A 22,384-nucleotide genomic window follows, 5' to 3' on the forward strand; every position below is an offset into this window, starting at 1 on the left:
GACAGCCAAGCTCGAGTCATTATTACTGCGGGGCGGGCTGGTTAGGTAGATTAGATTGTTTGTGAACAATGTGTGGTAGCATTCCTTCTTTCCGTCTAACCTCTTCGAATGTTGCGAGGTGGGTCAGTCTCTCCGCTGCATGCTTGGGTTCTAACTACGTATAATATTTTTCCTGAGGACACAATTTTATTAAGCTTCTTGTTCCTGGTCATTCTCGCACAATTGTTGATTAGAAATGCGGTCGCAAATTACAAGCAATTACGACATGCTCTGATTCACAAGTTCAAGAACATGGTATCTTAAGCTTGTTGAACATTGACAATTTCTCTAATCATAATAGCGATCCCTTACCCAATAATACCGAATTGGAATCGAAAATTCACTCTATATTACCCATGAGAGGAGATCTAATTGACTAGGTTGAGAAACACATGACCGTCCGAGGATAAGGGTAATCACTACACATAAAACATGTTTCCCGAAGATAGTCGTAATGATCCCATGCTGGACCGGAGGCTGTTTACGGATTCACAAAATGAGGCCGTAAACAGCGCTCCGCTCTCGGATGAAGATATTGAAAAAATATGGACTTGGAACGCGGTAGTACCAACACCAATTCAGGGGTGTGTTCACGACCTCATCACGGAAATAGCAAATTCCCAGCCAGATGCACCTGCAGTTTGCGCTTGGGACGGCAATTTTACCTATGCTGAACTTGATAACCTCGCCAACAATGTGGCGCAACGTCTTCTAAAAATGGGCAATTCTCCTGGATCTAACGTACCGCTCTTGTTTTCAAAGTGTCGATGGACTTGTGTCGCAATGTTAGGTGTAATCAAAGCTGGGTGCGCAGCTATTGCGCTTGACCCTGCTTACCCTGACATACGGCTGCAGTCGATTATAAAACAGTGCCGGTCAACCACAATCATTGCATCAGAAAGCCACGTGGATAGAATCGTACAAATGACAAATGTTCCCGTTCTGCAAATTGACGAGAGGATGCGAGTTACAGCAAACGTTGGCGAAGAGCAAGACAAGTTGGGGCTACCCGTCGTTTTGCCGGAAGACATTGTGTATATCTCATTCACATCGTAGGTGCCCTAAAGCCGTTTCCTCTCTGACTAGGTAGTCATTTGAAGCCACCAAAGATGTAGCTCGGAGGTATAGATTGTCATATCTTTAGTGTCTGGAACCTAGGAACCTCCCCCCCTGTTCTCGAAATCTCATTTTGATCATAAAGTCACTAACTATGGACAGTGGATCAACAGGTCAGCCCAAAGGTGCTTGTATAAGCCATGCGAACGTGAGGAGCACCGTGTATTACCAAGGGTCTCAACTTGGATTTCATAGAAAGTCTAGAGTATTTGATTTTGCGCCATATTCTTTTGATGTGGCATGGAGCAATGTTTTACACACACTGTGCGCTGGGGGATGCTTATGTATTGCATCGGAAGAAGACATGATGAGAGATCTTTCTGCATCGCTCATCGAATACAAAGCGACATTGATCAATCTGACGCCAACGGTGCTCCGTACAATCAAAGGAATTGTCCCATCTCTTGAAACGATTCTACTGAGTGGAGAAATGCCTTACTACGACAACCTGAAACAGTGGGCCGATAACGTCAAGCTTGTTAACACGTATGGACCAACTGAATGCACTTTTAAGTGTGCATTTTCTACTCTTTCGACATCGACGGATGAAGTACCCAGTATTGGAAAAGGTGTAGGGTTTTGCACCTGGGTTGTTAACCCCGATGATTGCAACACCCTGGTTGCCGCAGGGTCGACTGGCGAGCTTTATTTGGAGGGCCCTATGGTTGGCCAAGGTTATCTATATGATCGTGAAAAGACTGAATCGGCGTTTATAAATAACCCCCCTTGGTTAGTCGGTGGGAAAGACGGATTATCGGGTCGGTCAGGCCGCTTGTACAAAACTGGTGATTTGGTGAAGTATCGATCAGACGGATCTCTTGTATTTGTGGGCAGAAAGGAAACTTCCCAGTGGAAGATTCGGGGTCAACGTGTTGAAATTGGCGACGTAGAGCATCATGTTCGGGCTTGCTTAGATGGTAGGCTTTCAGTCATCGTGGAGGCTGTTGTTTATCGTAACAGAAGCAGTCCGTCGCTGGCAATGTTTATACAGACTGGGGGTGAAGATATGACAGAGGTGAAGTATCTGTTAGACGGGTTAATGCAAAGGGCTGCGAAGCGCCTACCTGCGTTCATGCTTCCTAGCATTTACATTCCCATTGAAAAAATACCGATTGGCCCTACAGGGAAAATAAACCGGCAACACCTGCGAGCAATGGTTGCTTCTCAAACATTCAATGACATTCTACAACTCCAATCCAAAACTATTTCTGCCAGCGAATATTGTCCACCGTCTAACGAAATCGAAAGCCGGCTCACCGAGCTTTGCGCAACTGTTATGGGTTTAGAGTCAGGCCGAATCAGTATGACGGATAACTTTTTTCGTCTCGGCGGCGACTCTATAATTGCAATGCAATTAGTGGCATCGGCTCGTCGAAGGGGTTTACTGTTGACGGTAGCAGATATATTCAAGTCACCAGTGCTACGAGATCTGTCTAAGGTCAGTAGGTTAGAAACAGAAACCGAGAGCGAAGATGGAATGGCACCGTTTTCACTCCTCAGTGGAAAGATAGATTTGGATAACATATGTCAGGAGAGTGCCAGGATTTGCGGAGTTGGAATAGGTGATATTGAAGACATTTACCCATGCACGCCGCTTCAGCAAGGAATGCTGGCATTAACGGCTAAACATTATGCAAAAACCACTCTAGGAGCGGACTATTATGTTTCGAGAACAGCTTTTAAGCTTCCTCATGACATCGATCTGGTGAGATTAGAAGAGGCCTGGAGAGCTACAGTTGCTGAAGTCCAGATTTTACGGACAAGAATCATAGACCTGCCAACGGAAGGCTTAGTTCACATTGCAGTGAATTCTCGGGTTCCTTTGCATCGATGGACATCCCTCAATGAATTTTGGAATGATTCATCAAGAACTTCATTGGGAAATCCTTTGTGCCGAGTAGGTATTTATGAAGGACAAGGATTGTTCCTGGTTCTAGAAATGCACCATTCAATCTTTGACGGGTGGTCTTTTGGACTGATTCTGGATTGTGTGGAGTGTCATTATAACGGCACCGGCAAGAACCCGTTATCGCTAGTACCATTTCAGAAATATGTGAGATACACGTTGATATCAAATACCGATGAGGCTGTTTCATTTTGGCGAAACCAACTCATTGGGTCAGAGGCAGTTGTCTTTCCTCCACCAAATTACCACCCACTGGGAAAACTGGATTTAACCCATGAAGTGAGAGATTTGGAATGGCCACGAGAAGGAATCACACCTTCATCCATCGTACGTGCCGCAGTATCTCTACTAGTCGCCTCATATACAAATTCTACTGACGTCAAATTCGGAGTGACCGTTAGCGGTAGACAAGTGTCAATCCCAGGAACTGAAAGAATAACTGGCCCAACAATTGCAACAGTTCCCGTACGCGTCAAATTCAACTGGGATCAATCTGTACGAAGTTTGTTGCAGCTAGTCCAGCAGCAGATGGTAGATTCCGTGGAATATGAATATATTGGACTTCAGAACATCCACCAAATAGCTGCAGATATTGAGGATGCGAGTCAATTTCAATTACTACTTGTTGTTCAGCCTGATCAACAGAGTGCAAGTCAGAAACCAGGAAAGCTTTTTTCCCAAGCTATGACGATTCTACAAACCAAAAAGAACAACTCGGAGCTTGATCCCATGACCGATATGGTCAACAAAGAATCTTGGGGTGACAGTTTGGCCGGTTATAATCCATATGCAATGATGATAGTGTGTCAATTGCGGGAGTCTGGTCTTGATATGAAGATAAATTTTGACTGCGGTGCCATTCCAGAAAAACAAGTTCAACGACTCTTGCTACAAACCGAACTCGTGCTTCGACAATTATGTTCAAGAACCCACTCCATGCTGGGAGAGATTGAAATGATGACGAATGATGACCTTACCGATATTTGGAGATGGAATAAAAATATGAAAATGGATCCGCTCATTTCTATAAGTGACGTAATTGACGCAAGAGCCACAACCAAACCGCATGACACTGCAATTTCCTCTTGGGACACCGAGATCTCATATCAGGAGCTTAAATATCTATCGACAGATTATGCATTTCAACTAAGTGAAAACGGAGTAAATAAGGGGTCAATTATTGCATTGAATTTCGAGAAGTCGGCATGGATGATTGTTATTATGCTCTCTGTCCTTAGAATTGGCGCAGTAGCAGTACCACTGTCAATAGGATGTTCAAGCCAGCGCGCTTATCAGGTTGTGGAGACAGTGCAGCCTCAACTGGCTATCACATCAGGTCTACCTGAAGAGTCCCCGTTTCAGGGAATGATACCAGTTATCGGTATATCCAGCCTGCAGAACCCGACAAGACAGGAACCGAAGCATACTTTTCAAAATGTCACCAATTTTCCTTCGGATCCTGCCATTGTGCTTTTCACATCCGGATCAACAGGAAATCCAAAGCCGATCCAGTGGAGCCATGAAATACTGTCAAGCAATATCCAAGCCGCCATCCGCTATTTCCGAATGGTTGAAAAGAGCAGGGTTTTTCAGTTTTCTGGGTATGACTATGATGTTAGCACAATCGAAACGTTGGCATCTCTAACTGTCGGGGCCTGCTTATGTATTCCATCGGAATCTGATAGAAAGAACGAACTCACCAGCACAATCAAAGCCTACGAGGCTAATTGGATATGTCTTACCCCATCGGTCGCCGAAACGATTGAACCTTCCGATATCCAATCTTTGCGCACTCTAGTATTTGCTGGGGAGCCATTACAGGAAAGACATGCATTTCGGTGGCTGGAAACCGTGGAAACTATTTATAACTGGTATGGGCCAGCAGAAGCTTCAGTAGCAACTGCATGTATCGTTCGAAGAGAACATTGGAAGTTTGGCCTTATCGGTAGAAGTGAAGTGGGAGCAATGTGGTTGGTTAACCCCAACAACCCTGATAAGCTGGCCTCAGTAGGATCTATCGCGGAACTCTGCATTGAGGGCCCAATAGTTGGATGTTACACAGGTAAAAGAGGACAGTCGTTGAATTCAAAGGCCTTTCTATCCGCGAAATGGCTACGTGATGGGCATTTAGATATTCCAGGACGTCCTGGTCCTATATACCGTACCGGGGATCTTGTTAAATATGACAAAGATGGCGACATAATTTACATTGGCCGAAGAGAGAGTTACCAGAGGAAATTACGAGGACAGAGGGTTGATCTGCAGGATATTGAGATATGTGTGCAGTCCTTCCTACATGGAAAATTGGACGTAATAGTGGTGGCGGAAATTTTTTGTCCATTTGGTAGTCTCAAGGAGATACTGGCGCTCTTTGTAAGTGCTACTAATACGGCAAAAAGCCAGGACCATACCGCTTTGATTAAGCAGAATCTACCGCTGCAAGAGATTGAGGACCACTTGTTAAACTGTCTAACATCTTACATAATTCCGACGGTCTATGTTCCTATCGATGAAATCCCAGTCAACAAGTCAGGAAAAATGGACAGAAAACGACTGCGTGAAATTGGAAGTTCCTTGACTATGAAGGAACTGGCAGAAATGCAGCCTTCCCGGCGCAAGGATAGAAAACCTGCTACAAACATGGAATTTAAACTCCAGGAAGTGTGGGCGAATGTATTATTAATGGAGCCGGGATCAATCTACGCGACAGACAATTTCTTCCGTCTAGGTGGTGATTCTATTACCGCAATGCGACTTGTCGCCTTGCTTCGTAATCAGGAATTATTACTTACGGTAGGGGATGTATTTGAAGCTCCAGAGCTTCAAAAGATGTCTGAGAGAGTTTTGCAGCAGAATTCCGTCTCTCAGTCTCCTGAAACTATCCCCTTCTCGCTTATCCATGTACATCAGGATACCGAGATTGAGACTAGAGTAACAATATCTCGTGCTGCTCATCTTTGTTCAGTTAATGAAACTTTGATTTCGGATATGTACCCGTGCACACCACTTCAAGAAGGCTTACTTGCACTCGGAATAAAGAAGAGAGGACAATACGTATCTCGCAGTGTACTACCACTCCAGGGCCATGTTGAAGTCGAGAAGTTACGACAAGCCTGGATATCGACCGCCAACAAATTCCCCATTCTTAGGACCAGAATCACCGATTTACCCGCACATGGCCTTCTCCAGATCGTGATTGACAGTGTATCGTACAGATCGGGCAATAATATCGACAGTTATTTGAATGACGATGAGCGTGACGCGATGGGTTTGGGGACAGCTCTTTGCAGAGTTGCTATCATCGATCGTAATTTTATATTGACCATCCATCACTGTCTATATGACGGAATTTCACTCGAAATGATTTTACAGGAAATCGAGTCTCAATATTTTGCCAAGCCTGCTAGGAACAATACGCCCTTCCGTCATTTCATCGAATATTTAAAAAGCAGTGACACAGAAGAAGCCGCCCAGTTCTGGAAAAGAGAGTTGTCTCGTGCTGAATTCAGACAGTTCCCTATGGTTCCCACTGTGACATATCAACCACAGGCGACCGCCTTCCTGCAGCATAAGGTCTCCCTGAACTGGTCGAGGAGTGGAATAACGCCGTCCACCATGATCCGTGCTTCCTGGGCGATGCTCGCAGCTCAATACGTGGGATCAACGGATGTCGTGTTTGGTGCTACGGTCACTGGAAGACAAATCAATATGAAAGGGATTGAACACTGTGTAGGTCCAACCATTGCAACCGTCCCGGTTGCCATTTCAATAGACTGGAGTGAGACCGTTGCAAAATTCCTCCACCATGTCCAGAGCCAAACTTGGGAAACAGTTAAATACGAGCAGTACGGAATACAAAATATCCAACGTGCTCTGGGAGTCCTCGACAACGGTGTTTTCCAGACATTGCTGGTAATACAGCCGTCAAATGCAGGTAATAGCTTGCAAAAAGACAGCCCGTTGTTCAAGGCCCGGAGCTTCGCGTCATCCCTTGAGACAACAGGCACGGATCCTTTCAATACCAACGCATTGATGATAATATGCCAATTGGAACACTCTGGAGTGGATTTGCGTATCAGCTTTGATCCGCATATTATCGATCGCGATCAAATGTACCGAATAGTTTGCCAAATGGAAACCATACTTTCTCAGATAACAGCAGACAGCTCACAGAACATGAAACTAAGCGAAATACAGACAGCAAGCGATTTTGATTTGAGCTCATTTTGGACGCAAAATCGACAGCCTTATGAAGAACCAAGCACATGTGTTCATGACCTAGTAACATCAGTCGCAATAGAAGACCCCAATGCAACTGCAATCCACTCATGGGACGGGTGTTTCTCTTACTGTCAGGTCGAGGAGCTCTCATCTACTATTTCACGGAGACTATATCAACTAGGGGTTGTCAAGGGGTCGACAGTAGCCTTGTGTTTAGAAAAGTCAAGATGGGTGCCTGTGTTGCAAATTAGTGTTTTAAAGGCGGGTGCTGTGAGCCTGCTTCTTTCAGCTACACTGCCCGATCAGAGAGTGGCTGCCACCCTCAACAGTTTAGTAGTTAGATTAGCAATTGCTTGTGATTCTCGCAGAGGATTGATATCTCAATATGTCCACTGCGTAACGATAGAGGAATTATCAACCGATCCGGCCAACCTGCCTCTATGTCCTTGGTCTCCGATAAAAATGAGCGATCCGGCCGCGATACTGGTTTCTTCAGGAAGCACAGGCGAGCCTAAACAAATTCTTTGGACTCACGGTGCTCTGGCTGCAAATGTCAATTCCCACCGCTCCAATCTCTCATTGGGGCCAACTTCTCGCGTGTTCCAGTTCGCGTCCTACGATTTTGACGTGGCCACAGTTGAGACAATGTCTGCTCTAACTAGCCGAGCATGCTTGTGTATTCCATCAGAGCAAGAGCGGGTCGATGAATTGGTTGACACAATCAATCGCCTCCGTGTCAATTTCTGTACGTTTACACGATCCACGGCAAAGCTCCTTCACCCAAACGATGTACAGCTTCTATCTACTATAGTCTTCGCAGGCGAGAATCTGATTGAAGACGACATAGAGCTCTGGAGAGGGCATTGTCGAATCGTAAACTGGTATGGTCCCGCCGAATGCTCAACGGCAACCTTCTGTAATGTGGACGAGCCCACGTGGCGCGGCGGAGTAATTGGCCATATTGACTCCAGATATTCAAATCGCTTGTGGGTAGTGGACCCAGGTGTTCATAGCCGGCTCGTTCCCTTTGGCGCAATAGGTGAACTGGTTTTCGAAGGCCCGGCATGTGCTGATCGTTATATGAATGACGTGGAATTAACAAAGAAGCATTTCTTTGACAGCCCGGCCTTTCCATTGAAGGGAGGACACATCAATAAGCCAGGCAAATTGGTTCGTCTCTACAGAACTGGAGATCTAGCTCGATTTGAGTCTAATGGGAACTTGGTATTCTTGGGGCGAAGGGATAATCAGCTGAAAATCAATGGACAATTGGTCTACCCAGAGGAGGTCGAAAAACACTTGCGGCTATTTTTGAACTCCACCGGTGCGAATATGGAAGTAGCTGTGGAAGGAGTGTCTTTTGAAAGTGAAGATCAACTATCGTTGGTTGGGTTCATCGTATCCCCAAACAATAGCATCGAGATTTTGACAAAAGACATTGATAAAGAGCTTCGAAAGGCATTACCCCGGTATGCCATTCCTTTATATTATATCTCTATATCTGAGATGCCAAAAACTGGTACGGGTAAAAGGGATAGGAGGAAACTCTTAGATATCGCTGCCTCGGTTGGCCGACCGTCTCCCACCGACACGCAAAGGTGGCCGATTACAACAGGAGAAAAGATGATGGCAAAACTGTGGTCCATAGTGTTGGGGGTTGAATTAAACAATATAACTGCTCATGACAGCTTCTTACAGATGGGTAGCTCCATCGAGGCGATGCGCCTCGTGGGATTGGCACGCCAGGAGGGATTAAAATTAACAGTGAGCACCATATTTGAAAATCCTGTGCTTATGGATATGGCCAAGGTTCTTGTTGCTCTCGATAACACGATGCAAGAAGATGCCGGTCCATTTAAACTTCTGCATCGAGGCATTGACATTGATATGGCACGTGAACAAGCAGCAGCACTGTGCGGCATAGAGAAAGGAAATATTGAAGATTTGCTTCCATGTACACCGTTACAGGAAGCTCTCTTAGCCTTGACTGCACAATGTGATGGTGACTACATAAGTCACAACACATTAAAACTCCTACAATACGTCGATATTTCTCGTTTCAAAGCTGCCTGGGACCGGGTTATTCAAGCACTGCCAATACTACGGACGCGGATTGTGGATCTCCCTGGCCACGGCCTTGTTCAAGCAATCGTTAAAGGACAGCAAAGCTGGGTACAGGCTAAAAACATAAATGATTACTTGCAGCAAGAGGTGAAGAGCCCGTTGCGTCTTGGATCATCTCTTGTGAGATTTAGCCTCATCCCCAACTCTATCGAGCATAAGAAAGGAATGGGGCGGGACACTTCAACACAACCGACGTTTGCCTTAACTCTACATCATTCAATTTATGATGGTGTAACCATATCTTTGATAGTGGAATGTCTTGAGAAGTTTTACAATAACGATGTGACTCCTGCTTTAAGCCCTTTTCAGTCATTTGTGGGGTACATCTGTCATCTGGATCAGAAGTTGCAGTCCAAATACTGGGAAGACCAATTCCATGGGTTAGAAGCAATGCAATTTCCTCCACTGCCCTATTCCCAATACCATCCTAAAACGGATTCCTTTTGCACATATACTCTGAACGACGTGAGTTGGAGAGCGGATAACTATACCCCATCAACAATAATCCGCGCAGCATTGGGTATTTTGTGTTGCCAATACTCGAACTCATCGGATACGGTGTTTGGAACCGTAATAACGGGTCGCAAGGCCTCCATCCAAGGCCTGGACAGAGTCGCCGGTCCCACTATTGCGACTGTTCCAATAAGAGTAAATATTCAAAAGAACTTAAATGCCTTCGAATTTCTCGGCGTTATACAGAGCCAGGAGATAGAAATGATCCCCCATGAGCAAACTGGACTTTCTACAATTCGGCGAATAAGCTCCGAAACAGAAAACGCGTGCGCATTTCAGACACTGCTCGTTGTACAATCACCGGAAGCGAAACTACAAGAGTCTGGCTTATTCGTCAGCCCAAGTGAGCAGCGGGATATGACAAGGTACTATAACTTTACTTCATATGCACTGTCGATTATCTGTACACCCGAAGGAAGCAATTTAATGGTGGAGTTTTGTTACGACTCGGCCGTAATTGTATCTGATGTTGTTCAAAATATGATGCCCCATTTCGAAAACATTATCAGATGTCTATGTCAGGTGGAAATGAACAACAAATCAATTCATGATTTTGATTTTCTAACAAGCAGGGATCTCAACAAAATTTGGCATTGGAATTCAGAGGTTCCAGCGAGTGTTGAAGAATGCGTGCATGAGTTGATCTCTCAAGTTGCCAAGGTTGTGCCGGATAATATGGCAATATGTGCATGGGATGGTGAAATTAGTTACAGGGAGCTTGATCAGCTATCCAGTCAAGTTTCCTACTGCCTGGTGAAAATGGGCGTAAAAAGAAACATGATTGTTCCACTATGTTATGAAAAGTCCCTATTCGCTATGCTAGCCGTCCTTAGTGTCATGAAGACAGGGGCAGGCGTGTTATTACTGGACCCCTCACTCCCAGAAGGTCGTCTCCAGACTATCATGGACCAAGTAAAACCAAGCTTCACTATATGCTCACCAGCTAGCGAAGGAATTTGCTCGAGGTTGTTTCCTAATCCCCTAATCCTTGGTGGTGCATTGAAGTGCATTGAAGAATTCATAAAGACCAATAGCGATGTCGAATCAGAATTACTACAAGAACTCCCAAAGGTATTTCCATCTGATACTTTATACACTATCTTCACGAGTGGAAGCACCGGAACACCAAAAGGATGTATCATTCAACATCGGAGTTTCAGCAGCGCAGTGACGCATCAAAAAACGACCTTACAGCTCAATCACCGTTCCAGAATGTATGATTTCTCATCATATTCGTTTGATGCGGTGTACTGGAGTGCCATCCATGTTCTTACAGCGGGTGGAACACTGTGCATTCCAAGTGAGGAGGAAAGAAAAAATAACCTTACCGAAAGCATACAAAGGTTTGCAACTACCGATATTTTTCTCACTCCATCAACTGCACATAGTGTTGATCCGACAAGAATACCTACTCTACAAAACATTTACCTGGGCGGAGAAGTTGTAAACCCATCTGATGTTAGACTTTGGGCGCGGTTCGCCAACGTCTTTGTGGTATATGGCCCTACGGAATGCTCTGCGATTACCCTCTATAATCGAATACAAAGTCCGATTTCACAAATGCCCTCAATTGGCCGTAGCATTGGGGTTGTCACTTGGATTGTACATCCATCATCGAGCGATCGGTTAACACCTATAGGGATCGTTGGAGAGTTATATTTAGAGGGACCACTACTTGGTGAAGGGTATCTCGGCGACCCCGAAAAGACTGCTCAAGCGTTTGTTGAAGATCCACCATGGTTACTTTATGGGTCCCCAGATGGCCAGTCACAAGGACGACATGGCCGATTATACAAGACAGGTGATCTTGTTAAGTACAATCCTGCCGATGGGTCTCTCATATTTATAGGGAGAAAGGATACACAAGTCAAACTGCGAGGACAACGAATTGAACTTTCCGAAGTGGACTATCACATTCGACAATGTCTCAACAATAGGTTCCCATTGAGCACACTTTCGGTGATTACTGAAATAGTTGTTCCAAAAGGGTGGAATAAACCCACTTTAGTTGCTTTCATTCAGTCCTCAGAAATGAGAGAAACTAAGGGTTTTGAAAAGTACCTAGAACTAGAGCTATCGAAAAGGTTACCTTTATACATGATACCCACTATCTATCTATCTGTCCAGCATATGCCTTTAACTCCGAGTGGCAAGGTAGATAGAATCCAATTGCGGGGAATTGGGTCTACCGCCATGATTGAGCACTTAGATAGTCAAGTTAAGCCGGATAGTACTAGTGCTCCCCTCACTAAACGAGAAAGTCAACTGTGTGCTCTGTGGGAAACAATTTTAGAAATCTCGGCCTATCAAATTGGAATAGAAAGTAACTTCTTTCGACTCGGAGGCGATTCTATATGTGCAATGCGGTTGACGGCACTGGCTAGTGGTGAGGGTATTACATTGACAGTCAAAGACATTCTCATGTACCCTCGATTAACTGACATGGCGAAGACGATGATCTTACACCAGACCAGTGCCAATAATAACGCGCTCACCACTCCGTTCTCACTGTTAAAACATCCGCAGGATCAAATGATTCTCATTGATGATATCTCAAACCAGAGCGAAATCAGCGAAATCAATACCTCGCTCATTCAAGACATATTTCCTTGTACAAGTGTACAAAAGTCGCTCTTGTCAATGAAAAATGCCTACATTGCCAGGTTTTCGATAGCACTTAAAGATGACGTGTGTATAAAGGATTTGATTGATGCCTGGGAACAAGTGAGAAAAACGAGGGCCCCCATTCTTAGCTCCATGATTGTCAACACAACATCGGAAGGTCTAGTCCAAGTATTTTTGAAGTCGCCCATACGGTTCCAGTCATATGATACCTTAGATGAGTATTTCAAAGAGGAAAAGGCTAAGAATATGGGGCTTGGTACACCTCTCACCCGATTAGCAATTGTTGGAGAGACGGACTCTAGTAGTAAATATTGCATATTAACACAACACCATGCAATATACGACGGGCACTCACTGAAGCTTCTTCTCAACGAGGTTTCCAATGTCTATGCTGGAATTTCGGACAACCATCACATTGCATCCTTTCAAAATTTTGTTGAATATGTTGGCAATGTTGATGAGAATGAAGTCAAGAGTTTCTGGGGTCAAGAGTTCTCTGAGTTAGAAGCAATGCCTTTTCCAGTCCTGCCTCAAGAAAACTATAAACCTAAAGCTGATGATATGATACGACGTACGTTTACAAACTTCACTTGGCCCAAAGGCGAGGTGACTGCATCCACAAGTAAGTCTTGCAGATTTAGCATTTGAAACCAGATGAAGTATTACTAAGCTGACTACCCACGAAACCCATACAGTCATCAGAACAGCCTGGGCGATTATTACGGCCCGTTACACTGACTGCAACGATGTTATATTTGGTGCTATGGTAACAGGACGACAGGCCCCGTTAGATGGATTACATCGAATGATTGCTCCGGCAATTAATGTCGTCCCAGTGCGGATTAAACTAAGAGCCAAGCAGACGATAGATGAACTTCTTAAACAAATCCTAAACCAAGCGATACTCACGATTCCGTACGAAAACACAGATCTACTTAATATTCGACGGATCAATGCCAATACCAACCAAGGCACGCGCTTTAATTCTTTACTTGTCGTGCAGCCAGAAGGACAAACGAATTTAGTTGAAACTGACGAGGGGCCTTTCAAGCATCCAACGCTAACCAACCTGAACAATGGATTTGATGACTTCAACCCGAATGCACTAATGCTGGTTTTCCAACTGACAAGCACTAATGAGGTTCATCTTGATATAAGTTTTGATTCCCATGTCATTGGGAGAGAGCAGATGAATCGCATTGCCTACCAGCTTGAACATACTTTGCGTGAATTGATCTCATGCGATGTCGCACAGACGCTCGACTTTCTAGATATACTCAGTGTACAAGATCTGAATGAAGTATGGAGATGGAATTCTTCTGTTCCCCATTCGGTTCACGAGTGTGTCCACCACATGATTGCTAGAACAATCAAGCGACAACCTGACATGCCTGCCATACATTCATGGGATGGTAGCTTGACGTATGGAGAAATGGAGGTATTATCGAGCCACCTGGCTTCGTACCTCGTTTCCTCTGGAGTCGGCCCGGGTATGACTATTCCCCTTTGCTTTGAAAAATCCATGTGGCATCCAGTAGCGGCGTTAGGCGTAATGAAATCAGGGGCCGCATGTGTTTCCATGGACTCCACGCAACCGGAGTCTCGTTTGAAATCAATTGTGAAACAGGTCAATCCTAGTTTTGTACTTTCTTCAGAAAAGAATAAAACCCTATCAGAACGGCTTTCCGACGCTGAAGTAATCATTGTCGACCGCAACAATTCCGCCTTCTCCGAACATGGCTCTCCAATAAGTGTATTACCTACCATTCGCCCAACAGCTGTCCTCTATAGTGAGTTTCCTATCTCCTCCATTCCTCATATTTTCTCTTCCAATCCCAATTCCGGTGATATTTAGGCTAATTTTTGAAAATCTTCCAAACATACAGTCGTATTTACCAGCGGGTCAACAGGTGTTCCTAAAGGAGTTATTACGACCCATCAAAATTTCGCATCTGCATCCACCCACCAGTCGAAAATTCTAAATATCAAAGCGAATTCTCGGGTTTTTGACTTCGTCTCATATAGTTTTGACGTTTCCTGGTCAAATCTTCTGCAAACCTTGATATGTGGAGCCTGTCTTTGTATTCCCTCAGAGTGGGAACGACGAAATGATATCCCAGGTTCCTTAAACAGTATGAAATGTGACTATGTCTATTTCACCCCTTCCGTGGCCAATTCATTGGACCCATCAGCAATACCTGGAATTCGAACCTTGGCGATGGGAGGGGAGCCGATCCAGGCTAGTGAACTCTTCCGCTGGGAACAAGTAGAGACCATCATTGGTATCTATGGCCCTGCAGAATGCGCCCAAGCTTTGTCATTTGCTCGGTTGAATGGAAAAAGTCAGAACAATTATGTGGGTCATTCTTTCGGGGCAAACACCTGGCTTACTATACCGGACTGTCCAGAGCGTCTGGCGCCAATTGGAACAATTGGGGAGCTTCTAATAGAAGGACCAACTGTAAGCCAGGGATATCTTAATGACCCCATACAAACGAACTGTGCCTACATTCAAACCCCACAATGGCTTGCACGGGGTACATCAGGTCAAAATGGTCGACAAGCGGTTTTATACAAAACTGGTGATCTGTTACGTTATAATTCAGACGGATCTTTAACGTTCATCGGTCGTAAAGATGGCATGGTAAAGCTCAGAGGGCAAAGAATAGAGTTGGCAGAGATTGAATACCACGTGAGAGCATCACTGAGTCACCCACACTTATGCAGTGGAATTGCTGCAGAAATTATTACGCCAAAGAACCTTACCACCTCAATCCTGGCCATTTTTGTTTCTCTAGATTTTGACGAGAATCATGACCCTGATGTAACGGTTTTATCTAGACTTGCTCAAGTCACCGATGGCATAGATGAAAGGCTCGCAAGCCGTGTACCGCAGTAGTATGTACTAATTTCTCTTGTTCTTATTGTTTTTAAACTTCCATTCACTAATGGGGATTCTTTGACAGTATGATTCCGGGAGCATACATCCCTGTCAATAAGATACCGATGACTATTACGAACAAAACGGACAGACGTGCTTTGCGACAATTGGGAGACGAACAAACATCGGATAACCTTGCAAGGCCGCTACTAGATGAAAGGAAATACCGCGCTCCATCAAGCGCAATGGAGAAGAGACTTCAAATTCTGTGGTCCTCCATCCTTGGCATCGAGGCCCGTAACATCAGCACAGAAAGCAATTTTCTCAGAATAGGTGGAGAGTCTATCGCTGCCATGAGATTGGTGTCCATGGCAAAGGGCCAGAATTTATCGATGACTGTCGCAGATATCTTTAAGGCTCCTCGGCTTTCTGATCTCGCTCTTCTGGTGAAGGAGGGCATCTTTCAACAAACGCTTCAACTAGATGCCAAGTTTTCCCTGATTGATGAAGATGATCCTCATATGTTCCTCCAAAGATTTGTTTATCCCGTTTTGGGAGGTAAATTTGGGGTTGTGGAGGATGTTCATCCTTGCACAGATTTTCAAAAATGTGCCATACTTGATGCATTACAAGACCCACCCGGCAGACTTCCGCATTGGATATTCACATTACCAATGGATGTCGACTTTGACAAATTGGAACAAGCCTGTAAAAAGCTAGTAAACAACTATGACATACTTCGGTCTATCTTTATTGAGGCTCGTAACCGATTATGGATGGTTACATTGACAAACTTGGAACCAGAATATGATATTCATAACATTGATGACGATATTACAACCGCCATAGACACGGTGTGTAAACAAGACTTGAGAGCTCCAAGGCAATTTGGTCATTCTTTCATTCGCTTTATAGTGCTTCGGCATTCTGGAGGAAATCATAGACTCATATTTAGGATTTCACATGCCCAGTTTGATGACTTCAGTTGGGGGACAGTTTTAAGCGCCCTATCATCGATATACGTCGATGATGACGTTCCAACACAGCCAACTTTCGCTCAATACCTTTCTTACAGAGAAAGAACAAAAAGTCAAAGCTTAGCATACTGGACTTCTAGAATACGGCGTGCAAATTATCCAATATGGAGCACCAGCAAGTTGCCCTCTACATTGGCTTCTAGCGATAGGCTTGTTGTCGAAGAAACTTTTGAGATGCCAAGTTTAGAACGAATTCAAGGAGTCTCGATAGCAACGATCTTCCATAGTGCGTGCGCAATAGTATTGTCACGCCAATTCGAACAAGAGAATGTCATTTTTGGCCGTTTAGTGACCGGCAGGTCTATGCTTCCAGGAAATCTTAACAATGTCGTTGGTCCTTGCATGACAGAACTTCCAGTCATCGTTCATATAGGTTCCAATGACAACGTGGCTAGTGTCGCGCTGAGGTTGCAAGAACAATTCATACAGGACTCGGGCTATGAGACAGCAGGAATGGAGGATATTATCCGAAGCTCCAATAATTGGCCAGAGTATACGGCTGACTTCGGGTGGCGAACTGCCTTTCAACAAGAAGATGGTCCTAGCCTCACGTTTTTAGGATCAACTAGTGAGATTTCGTTCTACAGCGGCGACCTACCATCTCGGCCACGCCCAGAAGTTTATGCTACGCCAAGGAATGGGAAGTTAGATATCGTGTTCGAAGGTAATCGAAGCTTGATTGGGGAGGATACTGTCCAAGAATTTCTTTCGCGTCTCCAAATCGTCCTTGGCGATGCATGACACAAATGTGAGAGAAGTCAGAGCCGAGGATAGCATGCTTCGAACCGAGTTGACAGTTATTATTGCTGTTTAATAGTGTAATATCTGCAATTCATATGTTTTTCCCTTCTCTTTCGATTTCGTGATTTAAGATAGAAGTATTGAGCGCATTAGTTCTAAAACAATCAATTGAATTGTATGCTGTGGCGAAAACGCACTTTATCTAGCTGATTATTTATTTAAATATTTCCCAATCTTTCATGGAAAAGTAAAATGTTGCAATGGATAACTTGTCCTAAAAGAGTCAGACACGGCCATGATGCATCCGAAATAAAACGCGGAGGTTGCTACTCCGTATATCGTCAAAGCGGAGGGAGGAGATACAATACAAGCGGGCTATTCAGGTTACGTATTGCCATAAATCATAAGCCAGCAACCGTCGTGCATCGTCACCTGCGGCTGATACCGCGACGTTCTTGCTTTGTACGTACTTGATCGTCAGACATACACAACACTGCTGAGGTACTAGCAATGCAGCAACTAAATTGAAATCTAATCCATTCTATGACTGAATTAAGGGTTGAAGTAGTAATGGGAGCCCTGTATGTAAAATTTTGATGTCGATAGGTTAAATATTTTTTTAGGTTATCATTCTATCCAAGTTCAACGTTGCCTGCATCGTGTGCCTAAATAAATTAATAAGCTCGTTCTCGGCTCTCTCCCGAAGTCACTTATCTGCGTAGGGCAATTCGGGGACCTTATATACGGACTGGCGAAACCCCGGCCCCCCCTGGGAGCCAAACGTGCGGGCAACAGGCCACCCAAGACTGGTGCCCTGATAGGTCACATATGTGGGTAAATGTATCGAGGTGTCGCGTAAGTCGCGACGCGTTCGTTCTCTCCATTTGTTTACGGAGGCTGTCTTTTGCATGTCGGGCACACTAAATCTCCTAGTACTTATCATGGTGATTTTAGTTTGTATTATGATAGTTACCTTATATTATAATAAATTACAAATATGGCTAATAAACATTATTTATTATCTATTCTAGCTTAGTTTTATAAATGAATTGGCAAACTAATTACTAGTGAGAACAATCTGGTGCCGCCACATATTTACTTGGAGTTGTGCCAAAGACTTTTTGTACCCACCTCCCGTATATTTTCTTATTAAGGAAGCTATGCCATATGCTCTCCTCTCTCCTTTCAATTTTTCAACCCATCATAATTAGAACACATTGTGAAAATTAGTTATTAGAAATAATATGTAGCTAGAAAATACCACTAAATCCTTACTAAGTAAGGGTTGCGCCGTTTTTAGTGTGATGGTCAAAAGTTCGGCATCAGAATACGTACCTGGTTGTCTTCTGGCATGTTTTCGGATCAAAAACGACGAACAAGCAAGCCCACTAGAGAAAGAGGGCAGAAATGATATCGTATTTCCCACGTAGTTCCCTAATTATTGGTTCCCACATGCACTTTAATATCATAGCAACATTTTGAATGCTTTAATAATATCATAGTCACGTTTGAACACTTCATATAGTAGGGCTATCTATATGACTAGAAAGCACGGACGGGCTACAATTTTGGCTAATTCCATCAACGCTACGGTACCATGTCAAACCACGGCGATTTTTTTCTAATATGATTCTTATTTATTAAATATTGAACTATATAAGTTAGTCTTCCTGTTTGAATTTTCTGTAGTGACTGATATAGGTGAAGTCCTCCTAATGATACGCATTCGATAATTATTGCTTAGCTTTCAAGCGGGTTAGACAGTATGGCATTGTGTAGGCTTTTTAGAGGACTATTCGATTGATAAAGACAGGCTATCCCGTTGAACTAACCACAATTCCTTCTTACATTTTCCTAAAGAGAGCGTACAGGGTGGTCTCGGCCGCTTTTCTCTTCCGAACCCCCGAGGAGCTATCAATATAAGCTGTTTTCCCTCGCTCGTACAGCGGACCATCAGGAGCCACCCGTAAAAGTCGATTTGATAGGGCCTACTCTTATGTCTGAAAATATAACATAAGCGTTAGGATCGTCAGCATTGACGGTTTTCGGAACTCCAGACGTTGTAGCACATGTTCCACGTTTCGCGCCGGGGGTGGTCGCAGTATCATTTGTTGCGTACATGCTATCAAGCCATAACATGCTAGCAGAATAATCATCCCAAACACTTATGACTAAAACCATTCCGCTGGAGAGTGCTTTCCCAACACTACTCATGCCACCGTGAGAAGTAAATGCAGTAGTTTTAGCGAAAACCGAAAGCTCGGCACTGCAAAACGCGACGTTAATGACATTTCCAGTAATGCCTGAAATCTGAGAGGCAGGCTGCGGGATGACCACGTCGTTCTGAACATAATAACGAGTTATCTGAGAGAGAGTTCCAGTCGATGTGCCATCGTTCGTAATGAAGTGAGTCACAAAGTGAATGGTTTGGAAGTATCAACAGTCATCCTGGACTCGTAGAAGCTGGTGTTTCCGAGACGGGAAGGGTTGAAGTCACAACCATCAGGGTTACATGTACCAGCATAGCGAGTATTAGTATAAGTTCCACCACGGGCGTCTCCCTCACAACGGGTATTTGTTGGAGTGTCGCATGGATGAGGGGTAAGTGCTTCTAACACGCTATTTGCCTCCCAAATGTCCAGTTCAGCGCAACAGGATCCGTAGTTCCCAACTCCTGTATTCGCATTGTTTGATGATGGAGTCCAATCCTCAACGTTCGTCAAACCTTGAATGAACTTGAGATCGCGAGGACATCGAGAATCACAGTAACCGACACCATACTGTGCGCCATCTTTGTTAGTGGTCTATTTCAGACGTAGTTCATTCCCACTGCTAGTTATACCGTATGTCCCTTCATAGTTAGCGCCATCAAGAGCACAGTCCTGAGCACAACTGACATCTATCATATATAGATGTATCCCAGGTGCTACCAGTATAACAGTTTAGTGGTTGAATTAACGCTATGCGCCCAACGCTAATTTGCGTCCAGAACTATTTCACCAATAGTAGTGGTACAACTACCACCTTCTGTACATGTTGACCAAGTCAAGGCTGGGTGAGTCTCGGTAGTATAGGTACCAATTTTTTGAGATCTCACAACGGTAATGGTCAGAATAAAAAGAGTAGAGACTTTCGATATTCTTTGAGAATCGAACAAAGACATCATTTTCGTACTCTATCAATAATTTGCGTTATGCAATAATTTCTTTTGATTTCAAATATCGCGGTTGTCTCCTTTCGATAAAGAATATGAGAAACAATATATACTTATTTTGTCTCATTCTTTCGAGTCGTCGAGGACAAAATAGTCTTTGATCATGAACTTTTTCAGAGTTTGAATAATAATATGACGGGATTTGTCGCGTATTGTCGGGGTAAGGACTTTTAAGGGAGGCGCTATATACGAAAAACTATTAAGTGACTTGCAGGCAGGGTCAAACACCATGAACCTTCGGCATCTAGCTGTCACGGAGATAGTAGGAATATTTATGGGGTTTGAATGTAAATTCTCTTCGTATGTTAAAATAAATATCTGTCAGACATTTTCTTTATTTTCTAACCACCTAGCGCTGTCCAGGGAGCACTAGAATAAAATTAAGTTCAATGTTTGATATACAAGATACGACATGGTCAACCGATAAACATGGGGAGCTTGGCCAGACTATAGTCACAATTGTCCATTCTAATACCACCGTCTACATATGTAATGATTGAATAACTGCTCCTTGCGTTTGAGGTAATATTTATCTTGGTAGTTCAGCTACATATCAATTGATATCTATGTAAAATATATATACGTTACATCGGTGAAGTGGCTTATTATCTGCATGTGAGCTGGTCGTATAATATGCACATCATTGTTATTTAGAAAATGTTTATTTAAGCAAGTAGGATGATATTAAGGCTAAGCATTGATTTCCGTGTCTCCGCGATCAATCGCTCTCATAGGCAAAGGAGTCAATTCATTACGCAAGTGAGAGATTAGTCTGGTGCCATTTGAGCACCATATAAATAATATAATCCATTGCAACATGCTGGGCCGCGTGTTTTCGGGGCCCGGATGTATCGGCCAGACATTTCAGTATGAATATATTCGTCAGCTGATATACAAAAGAGGATTGAGTTTTGACCTCGAAATCGAAGCAATCGCGACTCGTTCAAAGTTATGTGTGCAGACATAGATTTAGTTAGCATTAGGTCAACTGTGCTGTGGGAGTACGACACGTATCTTTCTCACAACAAATACTTGACCACATGCTTAGGAGTATAAATATACTGAAGTAAGAGCTTTGTTACATGGGGATTTCTCCAGCTTTGATCTACTTGAACTGTGCGAAGTACGATCAGCGCTCAGCCAGCTTGCTTGAAGAGAACCGTGGCCTACGTAGTTCTTTAGCATATTATCGTACATGATCTTAAGATCAAGAAAGGATACCTAAACATGTTATAGTAATAATGAAACGCCGCATATAACGGTAGCTAAACCAATTTCATTTCCCGCTGGGCGATATAAATCTGAGCTGGAAAGGGATTCTATAGAAAGAAGTACACCATCACGTCTAATTTCGACCGTTTTAGACTCCTTGGTGAAAAAAAGTTAACGAATTGAGATCTTATGCAGCCTTGAGACGTGGGCTAATAGACCTAGGTCATGGAGAAGATGGTATTGGAATGTCTCCTTCAAAAGGATTTCACTAAGAGTTCTATCAATCGATATGGTTTCCATTAAAGGGTATTTCAACTATCAAACCCTCAACTCTTTTGATATGACCTAGTTATTGCTAGCATACAATAGGATAGACAAATGGGAGTATTCGGCAGTATTTAGATATAACTTCAATACTGCCCTGCAGTATACAATTGGAATAATGGGTCTACTTGTCATCACCGAGAAAGAAACAGATCCCCCCACCCCTGGCCCAGGAACAACCAACAATAATAAATGATATAGAATTTTTCTGTATTATTGAGCTGAGAATTTGATTAATTACTACCACTCCGGACCATTTACAAACTTGTGCGACCGTGTGCAGAATACGCACCACTCTCAGTAACCCTTAACAAGTAGGGTCTGTGAGCCATTGCCTGACCCACGGGTTCACTAGTAAAGTTTCGGTAGAGGCCAAGGCGGAGCGCACGAAAAATGATGATTGGATGAAGCGTGCGGTAAGAACATGGGGG

General features: G+C 43.8%; 2 protein-coding genes across 2 annotated transcripts; one reads left to right on the forward strand and one right to left on the reverse strand.

Annotated features, from left to right (window-relative positions):
* The first annotated feature begins 205 nt into the window (after positions 1 to 205).
* On the forward strand, positions 206 to 17,382 carry BGW36DRAFT_441256 (putative nonribosomal peptide synthase). The gene is made up of 7 exons (XM_046221551.1): positions 206 to 1,091; positions 1,258 to 3,707; positions 3,744 to 10,372; positions 10,442 to 13,166; positions 13,240 to 14,334; positions 14,431 to 15,442; positions 15,511 to 17,382. The coding sequence occupies exons 1-7, from the start codon at positions 472 to 474 to the stop codon at positions 17,201 to 17,203; spliced, it is 16,224 nt and encodes a 5,407-aa protein (XP_046066603.1). The 5' UTR covers positions 206 to 471; the 3' UTR covers positions 17,204 to 17,382.
* A 1,774-nt stretch (positions 17,383 to 19,156) lies between these two features.
* Positions 19,157 to 20,366, reverse strand: BGW36DRAFT_401678 (concanavalin A-like lectin/glucanase domain-containing protein; the record flags this gene model as incomplete). Its single annotated transcript, XM_046218772.1, has 4 exons — positions 19,157 to 19,567; positions 19,645 to 19,994; positions 20,019 to 20,102; positions 20,204 to 20,366. 4 exons carry the CDS (start codon positions 20,364 to 20,366, stop codon positions 19,157 to 19,159), a joined length of 1,008 nt encoding a protein of 335 aa, XP_046066604.1.
* Positions 20,367 to 22,384: the final 2,018 nt, after the last annotated feature.

This window comes from Talaromyces proteolyticus (genome assembly GCF_021365285.1).
Source record: "Talaromyces proteolyticus strain PMI_201 chromosome Unknown BGW36scaffold_14, whole genome shotgun sequence".
Classification (NCBI taxonomy): Eukaryota; Fungi; Ascomycota; class Eurotiomycetes; order Eurotiales; family Trichocomaceae; genus Talaromyces; species Talaromyces proteolyticus.

What these genes read in the sequence shown, in the direction of transcription:
- BGW36DRAFT_441256 (XM_046221551.1), top strand. Translation starts at nt 472, where the DNA reads ATGTTTCCCGAAGATAGTCGTAATGATCCCATGCTGGACCGGAGGCTG. An exon ending in TGTTCAGCCTGATCAACAGA is followed by an intron (nt 3,708 to 3,743) that starts GTGCAAGTCAGA and finishes TTTTTTCCCAAG; the next exon opens with CTATGACGATTCTACAAACC. An exon ending in CGAGGTGACTGCATCCACAA is followed by an intron (nt 13,167 to 13,239) that starts GTAAGTCTTGCA and finishes AAACCCATACAG; the next exon opens with TCATCAGAACAGCCTGGGCG.